General features: G+C 38.9%; 1 protein-coding gene across 2 annotated transcripts in view; it reads right to left on the bottom strand.

Moving 5' to 3' along the window:
* Window positions 1-3774: 3774 nt before the first annotated feature.
* The window catches only part of SLC39A8 (solute carrier family 39 member 8), a 42100-nt gene continuing 26392 nt past the window's right edge, over window positions 3775-19482 (bottom strand). Inside the window, exons 6-9 of one of the 2 annotated variants that reach the window (XR_006104207.1) lie at window positions 18667-18874; window positions 18059-18243; window positions 16478-16599; window positions 7821-7934 (exon numbers count right to left, since the gene is read on the bottom strand). Coding sequence is in view for 1 of the 2 variants with exons in the window: in XM_042469786.1 (XP_042325720.1) it covers window positions 7785-7934; window positions 18059-18243; window positions 18667-18874 (543 nt within the window). In the remaining variant the exon portion in view is untranslated. Of the gene's footprint in view, window positions 7935-16477; window positions 16600-18058; window positions 18244-18666; window positions 18875-19482 lie in introns of both variants that reach the window. The other variant, XM_042469786.1, reaches the window with a different exon arrangement.

The following is a 19482-nucleotide window of genomic DNA, read 5'->3' as shown; positions in this document are numbered from 1 at the left end:
AGAAAAATTTCCAGTTATGGATTAAGTTTAAATAAAATTGTTGAAATGTCCAAGGAAAAGTGTATATCATATGCTCTTAGGGCCAAAACAAGGGCAGAGAAAGGTCTGATTTCATAACCATACTAGGAAAGAGAATCTCTACTGGAAAGTTCACAAATGCTGAGCACTTTCTTCGTTTGGCATAGGTCACATTTATTTGTTTAAAATATGAAAATATTGGTCTCAGTGGGTTTTGTTTTCCTTTATGTCCACTCTAGTGATTATTACAGGGAATTAAAGTTGTAGAGAATTTAGCTTCAGCCAGCCTGGTTTAGTGATCTGAGTGTTGGATTATAACTCTGGAGACCAGAGTTTGAATCCCTGCTCAGCTATGGAAACCCACTGAGTGAACTTGAGCTAGTTACACTATCTAGCCTCAGATGAAGGCAAAGCCAATAAGCAGAAACTCCTCTGAACAAATCTTGCCAAGAAAACCCCATGATAGGGTTACTTTAGAGCCCCCATAAGCTGAAATGGCTTGAAGGCACTCAACAACAAGAGCTGTACATGTTATCAATAAATGTATAGTCTCTTCTCCTCCCCTGCTCCACAAACCTTGAAAATTTGATTTATCATTGAGCTCAATTTCCTAGAACTGTATTATCCCACAAACTAGTCCTGCATATGATTAAATTTTAGCCAATATTGTAGAATTAAGGGAAATACTGGGTTGCGTTTATTTAAAACCTTTTTCTTCATTAAGTGAACAGCCTGGGTTACAACTATACTGAAAGTGGGTGGATGGGTGGGGTGGGAATCTGTTTTTCTTTATGTATTTTGCAATTGGCCATGTTGTTACTTAGCTTTTCTGCTTACCCCTGCTGTCCACACTAATTCTTGTATGTCTTTCTCTTTGTATCATCCAGATGTAAAACAAAATATTGGAGCACAGGGCAGTTTCGAAATTTGAATCCTGAATTCTATAGCTGGTCTCAGAACTTGAGTACATTAAGAATTATTTGATAACTGTTCAATGGAGTTTTGTTATATTATGGCATAACAAATTTGCCTGGGATGCGGAGTGAAAGGGGGCTGTTTGGAAGTGAGCAGGTAATTCTTTGGCTGAAGGTAACTGCTACTATTAAAAATGTTATGATAGCATCACACATCAAATTTCATCAAATATTAATTTGTTAAAAAATATGTGAATTGGTGTTTATAAAGTTTTATAGCATTAATTTGTCATGCATCTTAGAACTTCTTTCAGTGTGTCACACTTCACTTCGTAGATCCTACTGAATGTTATTTTTCAATCAATAGTCTTAATTAGGATAGGATTTGCTATGCCAAGGGCTATTCAAGAAACTGCTGGAGACAGAGGACAATCTTGCAGTGTATGAAGGTTTTCCTAAAAGCCTTGGAAAAGTTACTTTTTGGACTCTAAATCTTAGAATCCTGCGGGAGAGATTCTGGAGTTATAGTACAAATCAATAATTTTTCCATGCTATGCTTTTGATACAACTGCAGGTTATAGTATGAAATTATATACTGTACATCTCATCTCTACTGGTGGATCTTGTCTCTTTTTTGGTTTTGGCAGATCTGTGAATAGAATTCAGAACTCAAGTTCACATCTAATTCTGTGAAACATTTTCTGAGAGTGAAATCCAGTGTGCCTGCATGTTTCTACCAACCTTAGTTTTGGAATCCGAACCTCTAATACCTTGCAGCTACATTCAGATAAATTGTACATTGATGAAGCCTCATTATCTGGATTTGTATGGGCACGAAGTATCAAATTTCTTCTGCATGCAGAAGAGAAGATGCATTTGTCATGTTCCAACATCACCGACTCTCCCTCACACCATAACTCATTTTATCAGGGAAGGGCTGTGATTTCAGGAGAACCAATTAGAGACTAATTGCTATAAACATGGTCATACTTCACTGCGCAGCTGAAATGGAGAATCAATACAAAATAGTTCTGAACCACCTCTGTTAGGATTCTCTCGGGAGGAATGTTGAGGGCTCCATCTTCTACCCACTCAAGGGCTTCTCATTCACACTGATAAAAGAACATTTAAAAACCTTAAATATTAATTTTTCCTTATGAATTTATGAAACATTACACTAGAGGTGGACAAAGTGTGCCCCCTGCCACATTTTTGTACACTCCACATCCAGATCCACCTTTTTTTTTCCCTGATGACAACAAAAAGGAAGTTTCCTCTTATGGAATCCTCCAGACATTGCAATTCAACTTTTAAATAAGTAACAGAGCTCCCCTTCATACTAAAAAATACATTTTTAAGAACAGAAGTCGGCTTCCAGACACATACAAGTTTTGTATGTCACTTTCTGGGCAGTTTACACACATGCCTGAGGGCCCTAGGGCAGAAAATTGGCCCCTGAATGTGCCAAAGTAGCCCATCCTTTCACTATCCTAACAAGATAGGCATTCATTATAATAATAATAAATAATAAAATCTTTATTTGTATCCCGCCCTTCCAAACGATCAGGGCGGCTTACAATGATGCAGCAAGTGCAAGCAGAATACAAAGGTTAAAAACATATACACAACAACAACAATAATCTAAAAACAACAATAAAAGCCCCTTAGCCCAACCTCATGGCCACGGAAGAGGAGGGAGGCCCACAGGATATTTAATCGGGGAATGCCTGCTTGAATAGGATATATTGAATATACTAAAACATGCCCAAGAATTTTAACTCTGAAGGTTAATCTGAACCTACTAGTGATTTAGAGTTTCAAGAGGGTTTAACAGAACTCATTAACACTCATTAAAGGTACCAGTGATGTCCAGTGGATCTCTCTTTGTTCCTGATGAAGCTGACAGTATTTTGTGTCTTGGAAGGTAGGATCAGAAACATTAGAGAAAAACCAGAAAGTCTGCAGAGCATGAATAGTTGATTTACTAAGATCCGAATTTCTCTGTTAACTCTCAATGATTTACTGAATAAAAAGAATTGTATATAAAATATTATCATTCGTGCTGAAGATTCAAACTGGAGATTTCCTAATTTGAAGTTCAATATCTTAGCTATTACATTACACCAGTATTATGGGTTGTTCCCAGATGATGGAAAAGTTACTTTTTGATCTTCAGATCCAAGACCATCATTCTGAGTAGGGGATTCTGGAACATATAGTCCAAAAAATAACTTTCCCAAGTTTTGATCAAATCACAGTTTAAAATCATGGGATGTAAACATACACATTGAAGCAGTGTGGGGTAGCAGTTTGAGTGTTGGACTATGGCTTTGGAGGCGAGGTTTCAAATCTCTGTTCATCCATGACAACCCACTGAGTGTCCTTGGACAAATCTCACTTTCCCAGCCTCTGAAGAAGGCAATGGCAAATGCCCTCTGAACCCCGTGATAGGATCGCCATAAGTCAGAAATGAGTTGAAGAAACAGTAACAACAAGAAACACACAACATATTAGAGTTCTCCATTTCAGGCCGGGAAAGAAATCAGACACAAAGTGCTGAAGTGTGAAGAAAGGAAAAGTATTGGAGTAGAATGGGTGTGCTGTCCTGATGTTCTTTCCAAACTATAGTCTAAGAAGCTGGTACTGTGGTATCCATGTTATCCCACAGCTATTGACATATAAATTGCACACTTGTCTGGGAGTAAATCACATTTGACTAAATTGTATTGACTGCACTGTCTACTTTTTGTGATTTGACATAAAATCATGTAGAAGGGCATACATACATATGAATCTTGGATATGTGGTTATTTAATTTTTTAAAAAAAAATTGACCAGGCAATTTCAATATTCCAAATGCATTTTATTGCTTCACAAGAAAAGTTTTAACAATAAATGAGGAATGGTCCAATCTCAGCTCAAAAGGCAGACAGAGAAGTGTGAGCACCAATATCCTCAGAGTTGTGAAATTGTTATAGTTTCCTAGCAGCAAGGAAAATATAGATAATTTTATAATAAATATTGCACACTTCCTCCAAACAGCATTGTAATGGAAGAGAAATATGGCACATATTTCCTTTTCCCATTCCTGCCTGCAATTATCAAGCTTATTATTATTATTATTATTATTATTATTATTATTATTATTATTAGCAGCAGCACAGGTTTTTGGAATGCAAGTAATATACAATTTGCATGAACTAAATTATAGCAAGAAAATTCATATTTATCAAAATGTAGAATCGGGTCTGAATCAAAATGAATAAAAGAATACAATGTATTCTTTTTGCTTGAATTTATCTGCATATAAAAACTGTATACATAATAATGGGTCAAAAGGGGACGTAATAACACAGCAACGTGCTTTGCATTCATATCAAGCCAGTTTCAATATCTTTGGGTTAAAGGAGGAGTGAAGAACCTGAAGACTAGGGCCAGGAAGAATTTCCATAATCCTTCACCCCACACCTGTTTTTTTCTGCAGTAGTTTGCACATATGGACATTCGGTCTGCCACTACTGCCTTTCCTGTCAATTCCAGAGCCAGGACAGATCACTGTCTAGCAGGCACTTCCATTTACCAGGCCAGTTTCCCATCCAGAATAATGTTTATAGAAAGTTTTTACCAGCTTACCTCTTTTATAAACAGTTAAAATTTTACATTTTGATACGTAGCCTTTTAGGTTTTTTTTTTAATTAAACTTTGTATTGGTAATGCTTTGTATTGTTTTAACTTGGGCTGTTTTAAATTTTGTTGGTTGCCTTGAGTCCCGATACCTGGAGGAAGGTGGGGTGTTAATAAATAAATAGTAATAATAATAATAATAATTCTGGGCACCAAGCACATCATTCTGACCTCAGAACACACCTTTCTGTAAATGTCTTTCCAAAGAGGAACTGGGTTTTTTCCTTCGCAGCACCACTGCTGGCAGCAACATACACTGACAAAATGAGGCACTAGGCACTGCACAAGCAGGAAAAATACTTTCTTAAAGTTTCATTCTGAGTAGAGAACTAGCCTGGGCATTTATAAATGGTGGTGCCCAGGTAGTGCTCTGTCAGTGGTGGGAGATGCTGAAGGAAAATGGCAGTAACTGCCAGGCCTGGCCTCCCCTCTCCTACCTCCCTTTATGCAGTGTTAATCCAGTAGTGTACACTGCAGGGAACACCAGTGTTTCCTACAAACTTCAGAGACAACCAGGTTAAGAGGGTATACCTCAAGTTTGGTGTGGATAGAGGTGTATATTGTGTGTCCTGATCATGCCAGATTCAAGGGAAATGCCATGCATTGTGTGAACTGATTATGCCAGATTGGGAGGTGGGGAAGGTTCAGTTTATTTCTATACACAAACATTTAAAAATCTGTAGGGTCTTATGGTCCCAGTCCTAGTTTAAAGATTGTTCAGGTACCAGGCCTTGTAAAGACCGCTCTTTGGACACTAGAGAGCCATTGGTAGCCAGAATAAAAAAGTGCAGGCAGGCAAACAGAATAAATCTCTCAAAAGCAAAAGTGTTCATTGTGCAGCTTCACAGAGATTGTTGTACTGCAAGTTCCAGAATTCCTTGCCAATAGCTATATTGGCTAGGGCTGGTGGAAGGGGCAGTTCAACATCTTCTGGACAGCTGAACAATTTCTACTTTAATGAAAAACCTTGCATAGTGAATTAACAACCTTAATCCATGGCACTAATCCAGATTGCATTTCCTCTCTAATAGCTATATGGAATTGTTACATGCACAATCTTCTGTCCTGAGGCACAGAGCTGTACTAGGCACAGATCTGTGCTACCTACTGAAGTCAATGCACAGTTCTGATGGGTGAAGGTGCTTTGTGCACATATTAGAGCATGGCCACCCCAACACTGACCAGAGTGAGGGGGTCACTTCAAGTGGCAAATGATAGAAGGCAGCAGCGAAGTGCTGGAAAAGACCAATTTCTGTTCAATATTGTGTACCCCTGCTGCCTTCTGGTTAAGTGGAGGATGTTCTTCCAGTATCAGTAAGGCTTAATTTCCAATCTAGCTGGCTTTTGTACACGGAATTGAGGGGGGGGGGTATCATCTTGTTTTAAATCTTATGCAGCAAAATGTTGTGAGCTGGCCCTGTATCAGAGCTTCCACAAACAGGAAACAGCTGAAGATTAAGTCACAAATAAGCCAGCACTCAACCAACCATTGCTGCCATTTGAGGTGGATCCATTTCTATGAAAACTGTCACATGAAGCTTTCAAAACTTCATTTGCAACCTAAAACAATTGTGATTCAGCACCATTTTGTTGTAGATGCACTACACTATAAACTGCGATATTAAAAATACTTAGATTTTAATCATTTTTAAAAACCTGAAGACTTTTCAGCATTACGTATGTAAGATATTGTTGAAATTTTAGCATCAGGGCATTTGCTTATTAAAAATGCCATTTCTATAAGCCCACAATCCCCTTGAAAGAGGAAGATCAAAAGCAGTAAGTGGTATAATTAATCCACTGTCAATTAGTAACTAGAATCTTTGCATCATTTATGCAAACTTTCTGAAGCAATTTTTAAAAAATTATTTCCCCTTAAGGAGGAAAAACCTAAACCTATTTTGAAACTGTTACTGGTATCACAGTTAATTACAGAAGTCTACAAGCTCTTATGGAGGTGGTGGTATTGCATTAAATGCTCTTGTCAGCTAATGCAAGAATCCATTGAGCCACAGGACAAGGGCTATAGGATTTTGTTGGAACTTCTTCTATGAAAGTGACGAGAAAAATCCACTCTCTGAGTCCACAAAGCTGCAGAAAAATATTGCAGCCAGTACTCCTGTCAGATGGGATTGGAGAGACCAGGAAAGGCCAATGAAACCCCCATGATCCAGGCCTTCCTATTCTTTTGACAAGTCCCCAAAACTGAAGAGACACAGTGCAAACTCTATCCCACTGGAATCAATGGAACCAAAATGCATTATTTTCAATGGTTCTGTGGCTTCCATGTCAAAGAAACAGTAAATACATGCTGCATTTTACTGCAAACTTTAATGAAGATATCAAAGTGCAAAACCTATTTCAGGAATAGTGTTGAGCCCCTTGGAAAGTTCTCTTGACGTTCAGATTAAAATCCAGAGTGTATTAATTGTTCTACAGACATGGAGGCCACAAGCCACCAGAGAAAAGGTAGCCAGAAAGGCAGAAAAATTCACCTTCAATTTTTGCCCAGGTGGTGCAAACCTGACAGGACATAGGAAAAGGCAGACCATGTGCTATAGACGGACCCACTTTTGCCCTGTAAAACTGTTCGGTGAGGCAGCAAATTATACACACTTACCTTGGAGTAAGCCTTATTATCCTTAATGGCACTTACCTCTGACTCAATATAGGTAACCTTGCACTAAAAGTCTAGTTTATTTTATCCTGCAACATACTGCAGATGTGTCTAAAACTTAACACCATGGAAGAAGAATGCAGTACCTTTGAGGGCTACAATGACAAAGGTGCCATCATAATTTCTCACTTGAAAGCACAAATGTCTCAATCCAGAGCTCTTCATGATGCCAGGGAATAGTGCAGTTTTTGAAGGCAAAGGGTCTCCCTGAATCTAATAAGTCTCTCACAATTTTAAGTCATCGCTGGAGTTTTGCAAAAATAATTATCATAATGTACAGATGTTGAAGGAAAACCTTTGTCCTAGCACTGATTTTGATGATCCCTATGAACAACCTTTTTGTTTGTTTAGTTTTTAAATGCCTGAAGAAAGTAAGTACTGAAACAAATCCTTTATATTTTCCAAGTCCCTTTATGGAGTTCAAGAGTTCTTCCATTTTTTAAAAAAAATATATTACTAAGTGTATTCATCTTCACAGCTTCATTATCACATTATTCCAGTTCAATATCACCTGCATACAAGGTGATCAGCAGGATAGCAGCAAATCCTGTGAGCAGGCCCACATTTTGGATAAGGAAAAAGGCTAGATCCGTTTTCCTTCCAGTTACTTTCTCTCTCATCATGTCGTTCATTTCTGGAAACTAGAAAGGGGATGGGGAGGGGAGGAGAAAAAGAGAAATATTTTCAGGTAGGTGTTGCCATCTGCTGGCAGAACATTACACAACAGTATGTTTTCTTTCTTTTTTCAGTGCATCCCTTGATTTATTTTACATTACTGTATGAAATTGGATTTGGTTCCCAAGTCACTTGAAAATCAATAATTTGGGGCTATGTCCAGCTGGGATGTTCTGTCTAAGTGATTAGTTGGAAATGACCAAAATAAATTGTCTATTTTACTTCCTACTCATTTCTAAGATTTCCTCCAAGGTTTTGGGGACATCTTGTGGGAGAATTCCCCAATGGGTTGCCCTTGACATTTTAGCAACACAAAGGCTTGTATTCAATAAACAAATGATTTATATCGTCTTATAATGGGTAGGGTTGCATTGATAAGGAAATCCTGACCTAATGCAGAAGGCATTGAAGTAGTTTGCTAGAGGAAATGTTGGCCATGATGACAGGACAATCAAAAGGAAGAGAATTCTACTTTAACTCTTCCCTGCTGGAGTTGATGGTGGTGGAAAAGGGGGACTCTTCAACATGCAACATGCATCACATAGGTGCATGCAAGCAGGCACACACTGTCCAACCATGTTGCCTTTTCTACTCAACACTGACAGCATGCTACTGTGACAATGCCACTAACAAATCAGCATGTAAGTGGCATTGTCACAGTAGCAAGCTGTCAGTGTTGGGTGGGAAAAGGCAACACGCTTGGCCGGAGTTTGGAAGTGCAAACATTTTGGACTAATATTCCCAGAATCTCCAAGCCAACATTACTGAGACCACTCCTGCTGGTTACTGGTAACTTGAACTAGTAACTTGAATGAGCTTCTTCCCTTGATCATCTTGCAGCAGCACTTTGAAGTTCTTTCTTGTGAACTTTTATATTAGCTGCAACCAAGCTGTAATATTTATTTCATTTCACTTGGTTGGTGTGTGTTTATGTGCTGCATGTGCACATGCGGACAAACGTAGACACACTTCTTATACTCCAGTTACCCACATCAAGCTTTTGGGATAATGTAGGTTGCAAATTCAATAATCAAGCAACAGAATATCACTCCTGATAAAGCTCTAGTAGTTCCCAGTGACTTTGGGATACTTGGTTTTCCTAGCGAGCAAACAACCACCCCACTTATATCAAACCATTGTGCCAGCAGTGTGATAGGTTTGCTGTCCACACGAATGGGTAACCCAGAACTTCACTGCACAAATGGAATTTGTGATTTCCAAAGATGGACAAGCACTTGCGCAAAAGGGATCCTGCCTCTTGTGATAAGGATAACACAAAGTAGAAGTACATTTTAAAATTGCTGTGGTCCATTAGGCAGAGGAATAAAGCACCATATAAATAAATAATAACCCCCCAAATTTCTTTTTCACATTGGCCTGATTTACCCAACCAAATATCCAAAGGTTCTAGGAGTACCCTAGCTTGTCATCCATTAACTACCACTCATTCCTGCAGTGGGATCAGCTAAACAAATCACAGCCTTTCCATTTATGGCAAAGTTTGGACCAGGTATGACTTGGTGTTCTGGCTTGTTTAACCTGCGGAATAAGAACCCAGGATCTGTTCTTGTGCTGTTTTTCTGTAGAAAGTAGAAAGAAGCCAGAGAACTTACTTTTCCCAGGTTTGGTTGTCACACTATATCAGGGTAGACAAGTGTAGAAGGAACAGAGGCTAATTTTCTACTGTTGCACCCTTGGGAGCTGCATCACTGTCTCTACTATTACAAGAAACTATTACAAGAAACTGCATAATATCACTTTTGGTTTATTTTTCACCCGGTTGTCAGTTGGTTTTTTGGCAAGGGTTGAACTCTTCAGGTATTTGGGGAGAGGGTCTTGGGTGAGGAACCAGGGGCAAATCCGCCACATTTTAACTCACATTTAGCAATTTAGAGGTCAAAAGCCAGGGAGTGGAGGTTTGGAAAGCACACTTTCCCCATCTACTGTGTGTACTATATGAATCATAAACCAAAGGTCCATGACTTCTTCAGCCACTCCCAATGCATTCAGGAGCTACATCTGCCAGTGTGTACCAGCATGCTGTCCACAAGCAGGAATTATTTAGAATTTCAGCTTGACAGACTGAATTTATGGCATCCAAATGCACCTGCTGCCTCATTGCTCTTACAAAACCATGAGAAACAAACCTTGTGATAATGGGTCTACTATATGTTTGTTAGAATTTTTATTTGTGAGCTGCTTTGGGTCCCTTTCTGGGAGAAAGACGGCATAGAAATCAAATAAATGAAATTATATATATATATATATATATATATATATATATATATATTTCCCATTGTCTGGGCAGTACAGCTGAGAGATGATAGTCTTCTTTCTAGGTAACAATGAGTTGATAAGGTGATAGTATTAAACTGCATTTATTGGGGGCAGCATCAGAAGGAGTCACATGTCATGAGAGACAACTGCCCAATGAGATAGCCAGGGTGGGAGAAGTTTCTAGCTCTTCCAAGGAAGTTATAAATGCTTCAATAATAACCATGAGCGCCAGTCTCTAACAAAGGGACTCTTTAGAGCAGGGGCTCCTGTTCCACCTGGAGAGTTGGTTGAGACTGGACATAAGCATCCAGATTCCTAGCTCCACCCATGAAGATCCAGGACTCGTGATTCCAACTATCTTAAGTGGAATAGGAGAAAGAATTATCTAGTCGCATCAGGGACTTTAGATTATTATACTGACCTGGCTGAAGATGATCTAGAGACTAATCTGTAACTTGTAACTTTTCTAAGTGTGCCTGAAGGTGACCCTTCATGAACAGAGATACCTTTTCCTACTGCACATTTCTTACTTAGGATAAAACCTTTTCCTTGGAAAGTACTTCTTATACACACACACTCCTTTCACATGCCTTTTGCTCGGTTTCATCTAGGATAACCAGACATCCTCCTTTTCCAGGACATGTCCTACATTTCAGCCTTCTGTCCAGGAGGAACTGCAAAATGTCCTTTATTTTGAGCATGACTAAGCACAAATATATCTTTTATTTTGTAATGTCCTACATTTTTCTTGAATGTCCTACATTTTGTGGTGCCTTGTCCTCTTTTGCTGTTATGACATCTAGTTTCATCTCTCCACCAAGGCTGGAGAGGGAGGGAAGTCTCTGCAGTGTCAGAGATGGAAAGTGCAAGTGGAACCATAAAGTAACCTCCTAATGAGTTACTAGGGAAAGGATAGGTCAAATCAGAAGGTGGTGGCAGCTCAGTTCATTTAGATTGTCTCAAGGGGTCCGATACAGCTCAGGCAGAAGCAGGAGAGGGACCCAGGAGCCCTTGTGCAGCCCTTAACCACAATTGCAATTTTCAGGAACTTAAAAAACCCATGGCATATTTTGTACAGCAAGTCTTATTTCTATGACCAAGGTATAGGCAGTTTGCTGCATTCACCCACCCTCACACACATTTGCACATCAGCAGACTCCAGGCAAAATACAAAGATACTTAAAAAAACAACTCCCCAAAGCTGTTTCTAGTTTGGCAGGTAAACACATTTACTTGTTGTTGACCATCACACACTCTCTCCTTGGAAATTAATTCAAAGACACTGACGAAACTTCAGATACTGCAAAGTGCTGACAAAAACTGATCAACAAAATTGCTGCACTGGCTGCTTATCAAAAGATGAGGTAGGATCAAATTTAAAGTTTTCAAAGCCTCCTGACACTTGAGGAGTCCAAAAATTATATCCCTGGAAATATCCTCCAAACTCAAATGGATTTGTGGGGCAGGGGAAGGGAAGAAGGAAATTTTCTATAACTGGGGTAATAAAATCCATTGGAGACAGATAATATTTCTAGCACCTTCCATCATGGTTGAAGTCTCCCCAATAAAACAAAGAATAATTATGAATTCAGCCACCTTCATCAGTTCATAAAATATCCCCTTTTAACAGAGCAGGGTCAGATCTAACATTAAACAAGAGGGAAGGGACTGACTGTAGCATCATGATTTGAGGGGTCAGGAAAAGGCAAACAAAATCTCATTGTTGGTTATTATTGCAATTCATATTCCCAGAGAAGGAGAAAGAGAGGCAAAACAAGCCCTCCTGTTATAGAAAGTGAGGCAGTTGCTTCGGGCAGCAGATTTGAGATGTCATGCAAAGGCAGTACATGGATGAGTTAGTGGATTTATTATTCTTGAGTGTTTCTTTTGCTGTCAGGAAGAAGGACAAGTGCTTGTGGGATTTTTTGCCTCAGGTGACAAAAAGAACTTGGTTGCTGATGGGTTCACAATGAACTTTGACTTGCTGTGGGTTTGGAAACAACATTTGCTGCTCCGCCTGAGGCAGCAAAATATTTTGGGCCAGTCCTAGTGATATGTCTTTTTGCTTGTCAAGGCCATGGATGCTGTACCCATATTTAACTGGAAACCTTCGACCCAAGAGTTCAATTGCTGAACTGAAAGTTTTAGTTCAGAGGTAACAAATCCAAAAAGCAACTACAGGGTAATACGTGACCCTACCCTGCAGATAATGCTGGGCAGCAAATCCCAGAATTCCTCACCATTGGCAAACCTACAGCGCTATAATAATAATAATAATAATAATAATAATAATAATAATAATAATAATAATAATAATAATAATAATTGGTTGTGCTAGATAAGGCTGTAGAGAATTGGGAGTGTAAGAAATCTGGGCCGGATCACAGTTTGCCCACCCCTGCACTGGACCTTTAATTACAAAAGTTACTCTGTCTTGACTAGCCAGAAGCAAATTGCCAGACTCTACTGTGGGGGTAGTCAATGGCAGTTGGTCTGGAGGCCAGTTTTCTAGGGGCCACATGGACTGCCAAAAAAATTCCAAAATCCAAACCCAGAAATGGATACACACACACTGGGGGTAGAAACCTTTTTAAAGTGTGTTGTTTCTCCTAAACTATTTAAGCAGAAGTAATTCACCATGTCTTGCCAGAAAAAGGGCATCCTGGGATATTTGAAGATGTCACAAAAATTGTCTGGGGAGCTAAAGTGGACTTGGGGGCTACACATCGCCGCCACCACCCTTTAGTACTTACACCAAGCCTGGCTGATCCAGATGTTTCCTCTCAACTGTGAACTGAGGGGTTGGTGTTGTAAATCCTAATCCTTTATAGACCTTAACTGAGGTAGTCTTAAATTATTGAATTCAGTACCCATCCCCAATCCACACATTCCTAGTGCAAGCTCCCAGTTATGACTTGGGAGGAACATCAGGTGCATCAACATAAGGTTCTAGCTAGCAGGTGGCTTCAGAAATTTCTCCATAATTGCTCACAGAGTTTGTGAATAGATGGCCTGCCCCTCATTGAAACATAGGCTGGGTATGAGGAGTCTACAATGTCATCTTACAATGATGAACTGAAGAAATCTAAGTGGTTCTGTTGTTATCTAATTACATAAGGTAGTGGTGTTGCTCTCACACATACATCTTCACTTGGCTTGTCAGACACATGAGGAAATGAGCAAGTTTTATCATCTTGACAGTAACCTCTGTCTTTTATTGCTCCTCACCTGTGTTGCCAGATTTGCTACCAAACACAAGCCATCAACAATTCCATAAAGAATACTGGATAATATAATCAAGGGGAAAAGTATAGTTGTGGCTATCCATTGTAATGGGATCATAACTAAGCTCTCTTTGCATAGGTGCCAGAGAACAGTGGTCCAACCTAGTCCACCATGAAAGCCTGTCCCAGATGCACCACTTAGATGAGCCCAACATCCACTTCTGAGATTCTAAAAAGTTATCCCTGACCAGGGAAGGAGCCTCGTTAGTAGTTTTACTGATCATATCAGAAGTGTAACTGAAATGTCATATCTCACAAGAGCCACTCGTATGCAGAAGATAGAGCTGTGAGCTGACACCTGTTTAGGTGACCTTCTAGCAGGCACCCTAGATACACCCCAAATGCACCAGATCTTGTCTGATGTTGGAAGCTAAGCAAGGTCAGCCATGGTTAGTACCTGCATGGGAGACTGCCAAGGAATATAGCCGAGTCTGTAGGCTATAATTCGGAGGAAGGAACTAGCAAAACCACCTCTGAGTGTTCCTTGCCAACGAAAACCCTGTGGAATTCATGGGATCACCATATGTTGACAAGTGACTTGAAGGTATATATACATACAATATATATATTACATTGTATTATGTACTGCATTATCTGAATTTTGCTGACACAAGAATAGTTGGTGGTGGCCTGCAAACTCACATGGCCCTAAAAGGGACCTGAACAAATTTATGCTAGAGAGATATGACTATTATATTTAATAGCTTAATTAAACTTCAAAGTTCAGGGTCAAACTGAAGATTAAACAGTAGGAGAGTGCATTTGTTTTCACAGCTCTCCTTGAGCTTCAAGCTAGGACCTCAACAGGCTCCTATAACAAGCAAGATAGAATCACAGAATCATAAAGCTGCAAGGGACTGCAAAGTCCATATAATTAAATGCTCCGCCATGCAGGGGTACATAACTAAATTATTCTCAAGAGATGTCCATCCAACTTCTGTTTATAAAACTTCCAAAATAAGTATTAAACTAAATGGACCTCTGGCATGTTCCAATAGGAGCTCTAAGTTATTTATGCTACTCAAACATAATAACATGACTTTGTAGGGGAGGCACAATTTGCTGCTCTGTCACAGGTAGGAAAATATGTTGGGTTTACCCTGTCTCCAAGCAGAGGATTATTGACTTTCTCTTAGTTCATGTAATTGCATCAAGCACCTGTTTCAGCATGCTTATCTTCCCTTGAAATCCAAGGTCTTCTCTTCTTTCATTAAGATCTAAGGCCCTCTATTCTGTGACAGCCTTACCAACCTTCAACATGTCAATGCCTAGTGACCACAATACAAAAAGGTAGCAGTAAACAAATCTTTGCTCTCACTAAGTCATGGTAAATATCAAAGATTTGATTGTACTCATGCAAAATCCAACATATGTTTACTCAGATGTTCCACTGAGTTAATGGAGTCCTCTTCCAAGTAAGGGTCCATGGGATTACAATCTAAAATGTGCCATAGTTGTGGGGGTGGGGGGTGGTTCCTGGAACATACTGTATGTAGGGTACATACCTCATCACTTTATATTTTCATATACAGTGGGCCCTTGTTATATGCTGGGGTTTGGTTCCAAGATCCCCTGTGAATAACAAAATCTGTGTATGCTCAAATCCCATTAAATAGTGAGCAGAGCAAAATGGTGTCCTTTATAAAAAAAGGAAAATCAAGGTTTGATATTTGAAATTTATACTTTTTTTGAATATTTTCAAACCATAGATGCTTGAATCCGTGTACAGAAAATCCGTGTATAAGAAGGGCCGATTGTACATTATAGAATCACTGAGCTGGAGTCAAACTTAGTCATCTGTAGAACAGACATACAGAAATCACTGGATGAAATTAGAGGCACCTTCCCCTAAGATAGCTTCTCCACCCCCATTTTTGGGAAGCATCAATATTAGCATGCTTCTGATGGTATTAAAATGCATTTCTTTGCACAGGCATTGTCACACTATTGCCACTAATTCTAAATCCCTATGTTTATAGTGCATTTATTAATAGTGTGAACCGCTTTGAATTTTTTCTTTAAACAGTATAGTGTTATAAACATGTTTTAAAACAAATAAATACTTCTGGATAACAAAAAGAGCAGCACAATACTCAGGCTACTACTTTGTGAACCAGTATAAAGAAAAATTTAGGTAACCCAAAATATCCAATCCATGTTGTAAGATGCAGTTATGTTGCAGTAGTTTCCATGTGTAACAGTTTAAAGTGACCACCACATGGTCATCTTTTTAACATCCAAAGTAGTATTTAAAATAAATAGCAATATGAAATCTCTTCCTGTCTCTGAAAAGGGTTAATACAGGCCTAAAAAGGGCAAAGGTTTCCTGGCTTCTAGGGCTGCAAGTGGCCATTTTCATGCTGACAAATGTGGGATGAGTGGGAAGATCAGGGGATATGAGAGATCAGGGAAGCTGGTGTGTGTGTGTGTCTGTAGGTATGTAAGTATTTATGTATTCATGTATGTACAGTAGTGGGCCTTTGTTATCCCCTGGGGTTTGGTTCCAAAACCCAATGGATAACAAAATCCATGGGTGCTTAAGTCACTGGCATAATAAAATGGTGCTCCTTACTGTATATAAAATGTCAAAATTAAAGTTTGCTTTTTGGTGTGTGTGTGTGTGTGTGTGTGTGTGTGTGTGTGTGTGTGTGTAATCAAGCTGTAGATGCTTAAATCCATGGACAAACAATCTGTGGATATGGAGGGCCAACTGTACGTTTATATATATGCCTTCCAATTGCTGTCGACTATGACAAGAAACCCCATGAATTTCTTAGAGTTTTCTTAGGCTAGGAATACTCAAGAGGTGGTTTTACCAGTTCTGTACTGTTGTGCCCCAAATCCAGAATTCTACCACCTATACCTTTCTTATGTATATATTGGCTCATAGCAAGCAAGTGAGAAGAAGAGCAAGAAGAGTGAAAAACAAGAGTTCTAACAAATCCTACCTGTTTCTAAACAGAGAGGAGCAAGGTGGGATTCAGCAGAAAAGTAGGATTCTGTACAGACCATGCACACACATTATTTACTTTTTGTTCAGACACTGCATGAAAGGTTCCAGTCTAGAAATCTAAAGACAGAGAGATTTGAAAGGTAGCAGAGAAACCTATCACCTGTTCTGCCACAGTGAGCTTAACAACAGGGGTGTAAACAAAGTTTAAGACAGAAATTAGAGAGAACAGATGCAGCTTTCTAGGATGCCCTTTACCCTTGGTGGAAAGAGCTCACTATGCACACCAGTAGAGTTATCTTTCTACTTAAGCCCAAGAAACACTTGTGTCAACACACAAAGGAAGAAAGCTTTTACTGTACCACAGGTCTCATGAAATCAGTGCTAGTCTGCAAAGCGATCTTGTAACACCTTTGAGACCAACTGAAAGAAAAAAGTTGGTAGCTTGAATTTTCTTAGACTTGAGCCTATTTTCTCCAAATACATCTGAAGAATTAGGCTCTAGTAGTGCATGAAAGCTCAAGCTACCAACTTCTTTCTTTCAATTGTAGCACCTTTACATACTGATTTTCCAGACTAATGGTTATGCCTTTCAGTGCTAGTCTGTTCATCTTTCCTTCTCTTATTTAGAGATGAATGCATCTGTAAAAACAAATGTATTGAGCTCTTATCCATCAAGTTGTTTTCTCCACTCATCCTTTTCTGTCATTGATCCTCTGTTTAGTTTTTCTGATGGTATGATGCAGCTCTTGGAATCACAATAGTTTCCACAAATTTTCATACACTAGATACCTACACATACCCCTTCCCTAATTTCCTTTCTGTAAGTGTCACACACCTAGGAATCTGCTACCAAATGCCTTCAAATCATTTTAAATATGTAAAGTTTCAAGTGCAGTTTAGTGACCTGGATTAAGATCTCCCTGGAAGCCAGACAGAAGAAGCTGCATCAACAGGTCCAGGGGTTTTCCTCCCAAAACAAATCCTGCATCTCCATCCATCAATCCTTCATATGAAATTCTACTTTTTCAGGTTCCCTCAAAGTTGACAGTAGATACTGAGGGGAAATTAAATATGTGGCAGTCAGCTAATGACATCCTCCTAGATTCACCTTTCCCCCAATGGATGTATCTAACTGGATACTTGCTTCACAAAGTAAAGGTTTGTGCTGTTAACAACTAGAAGCACATGCATACATGCTCCTCACTCTTCTTGATCATATCACATATCTTTTAATCTTGCAAGCCACATTGAGTACCAGCTTTGGGGAAAAGATGGGGTATAATACAGATGCCAACAAGAGTCAGATTAATTTTGAAAGGTGCTTCTACAATTAGCATTAAACTGACTGCAACCAAAGTGGCTACTAGAGAAAAGGGGCATGAAGTAAGTACTATTCCAGTTGTTATTGTTTTGTTTTGTTTTTTTTAAAAAAAAACTAATTCCTACAAGGAATTGGTTTCATGCTAGTGATACACATTCTATGATTTCACAACTTCCTCTTACAAGAATATTTCTTTAACCATATAAACACTAATTTTCTTACATATGATATAATGAAAGCATAGTGGAAACTCACCATATCTGCCAGGGAAATATATAGGAACATCCCTCCAGCAATTGCAAAGATAATGTTTGGAGCAAAGTTGTTGCCTACCACTATCCCAAAAGCTAGCCCAACATAGCAGGAGCATGCTGACAAAAAATTAAAAAACAAAGCTTGGCGTGTGCTCATTCCTGCATTAAGGAGGATGACAAAATCTCCTGAAAAAGAAAAAAAAGGCAAGAGAAGGCTCATGAAAAGGGATATTGGTACCATTTTTTTCCAGAGAATTTTTGCAATGTTTGTAATATGTCCCAAAAGATTAGGAAAGTTTTCATAATCCTAAAATGCTACAAAACATCCTGCTGTTAATTCTTTTTTTTTTTTGGGGGGGGGGGGGGTTAAAACATTTTTATGCCACTTTTCTTCTAAGCAGTTCATGGAGGTATATATAGATCACCTCCCCTTCCCAATTTTTATCCTGGCAACAATGCTATTAGGTAGGTCAGATTGAGAGAGTGACTAGTTTAAAGTAATCCAGTGAGTTTTAGAGATCAGTGGGGATTAGAGCTGGAACTCCCAAATCCCAGTCCAATCTCTTTGATGTATGTAATAATACCTTTAGATGATAGGAAACATCTTACCCAGTTCATGAGGAAATTCTTCACACAGGATTGCTATAGATGTGCTAATTCCCTGAAGCAGGGAAAGTGTGAAGGATGCACCAATAGCTAACCCATCAATGAAGTTGTGCAGTGCATCACTCAGTGTGATCATCCAGGCAATTGTGCCAATCTCTGACAATGAAGGTCCCTTGAAACATTTGCATGAGCTGCTTTGAGTTTCTTCTTTCTGCAGAAATAGAAGCAAAATCAGTGATCTGATGCCTTAAATGGCTACAAGAGAGCCAATAGGTTTCCTCCATATATTTTAGGAAATGCTAAATTACAAAGAGTCAAAATTGATTAGTCTCAAGTCTTCTTCCTCTCCTCCAGAACAAACAAGTCATGAAAAAATAAGAGCACAAAGCATAAATCATTCTGTGGGTAAATTGCTGGGAACAAAACTGCAGATTTTGCACAGGGGCATCTAATGGAACTAGGTTGTCCAGGAATGAATTCTGATGCCTCTCTGCTTTTCTAAACTTGGTGTGGGGAGAGAAATCTTATTTTCACATTATGAGTATTAGGAGTCCATAATGTGTTGCATCCAGGCAACTTGTTTTCTCACAGATTCCATGGCACGTGGATTTCAAAGTTAGTACAACCAGACCTCCTTTATGTTTTTATGATTGGGGGAGGGCTGGGTTTTGGGGATTTTTCTTTTTAATTGTAATTTTAATTGTATGTTGTGTCATTTTACTGTTGTAATCCGCTTTGATTCCTTGAAAAAGCAAAATATAAATATATTATTATTATTATTATTATTATTATTATTATTATTATTATTATTATTATTAT

Source organism: Sceloporus undulatus, chromosome 5, assembly GCF_019175285.1.
Source record: "Sceloporus undulatus isolate JIND9_A2432 ecotype Alabama chromosome 5, SceUnd_v1.1, whole genome shotgun sequence".
NCBI classification, from domain to species: domain Eukaryota; kingdom Metazoa; phylum Chordata; class Lepidosauria; order Squamata; family Phrynosomatidae; genus Sceloporus; species Sceloporus undulatus.
This window is presented reverse-complemented; position numbering and strand designations above follow the sequence as displayed.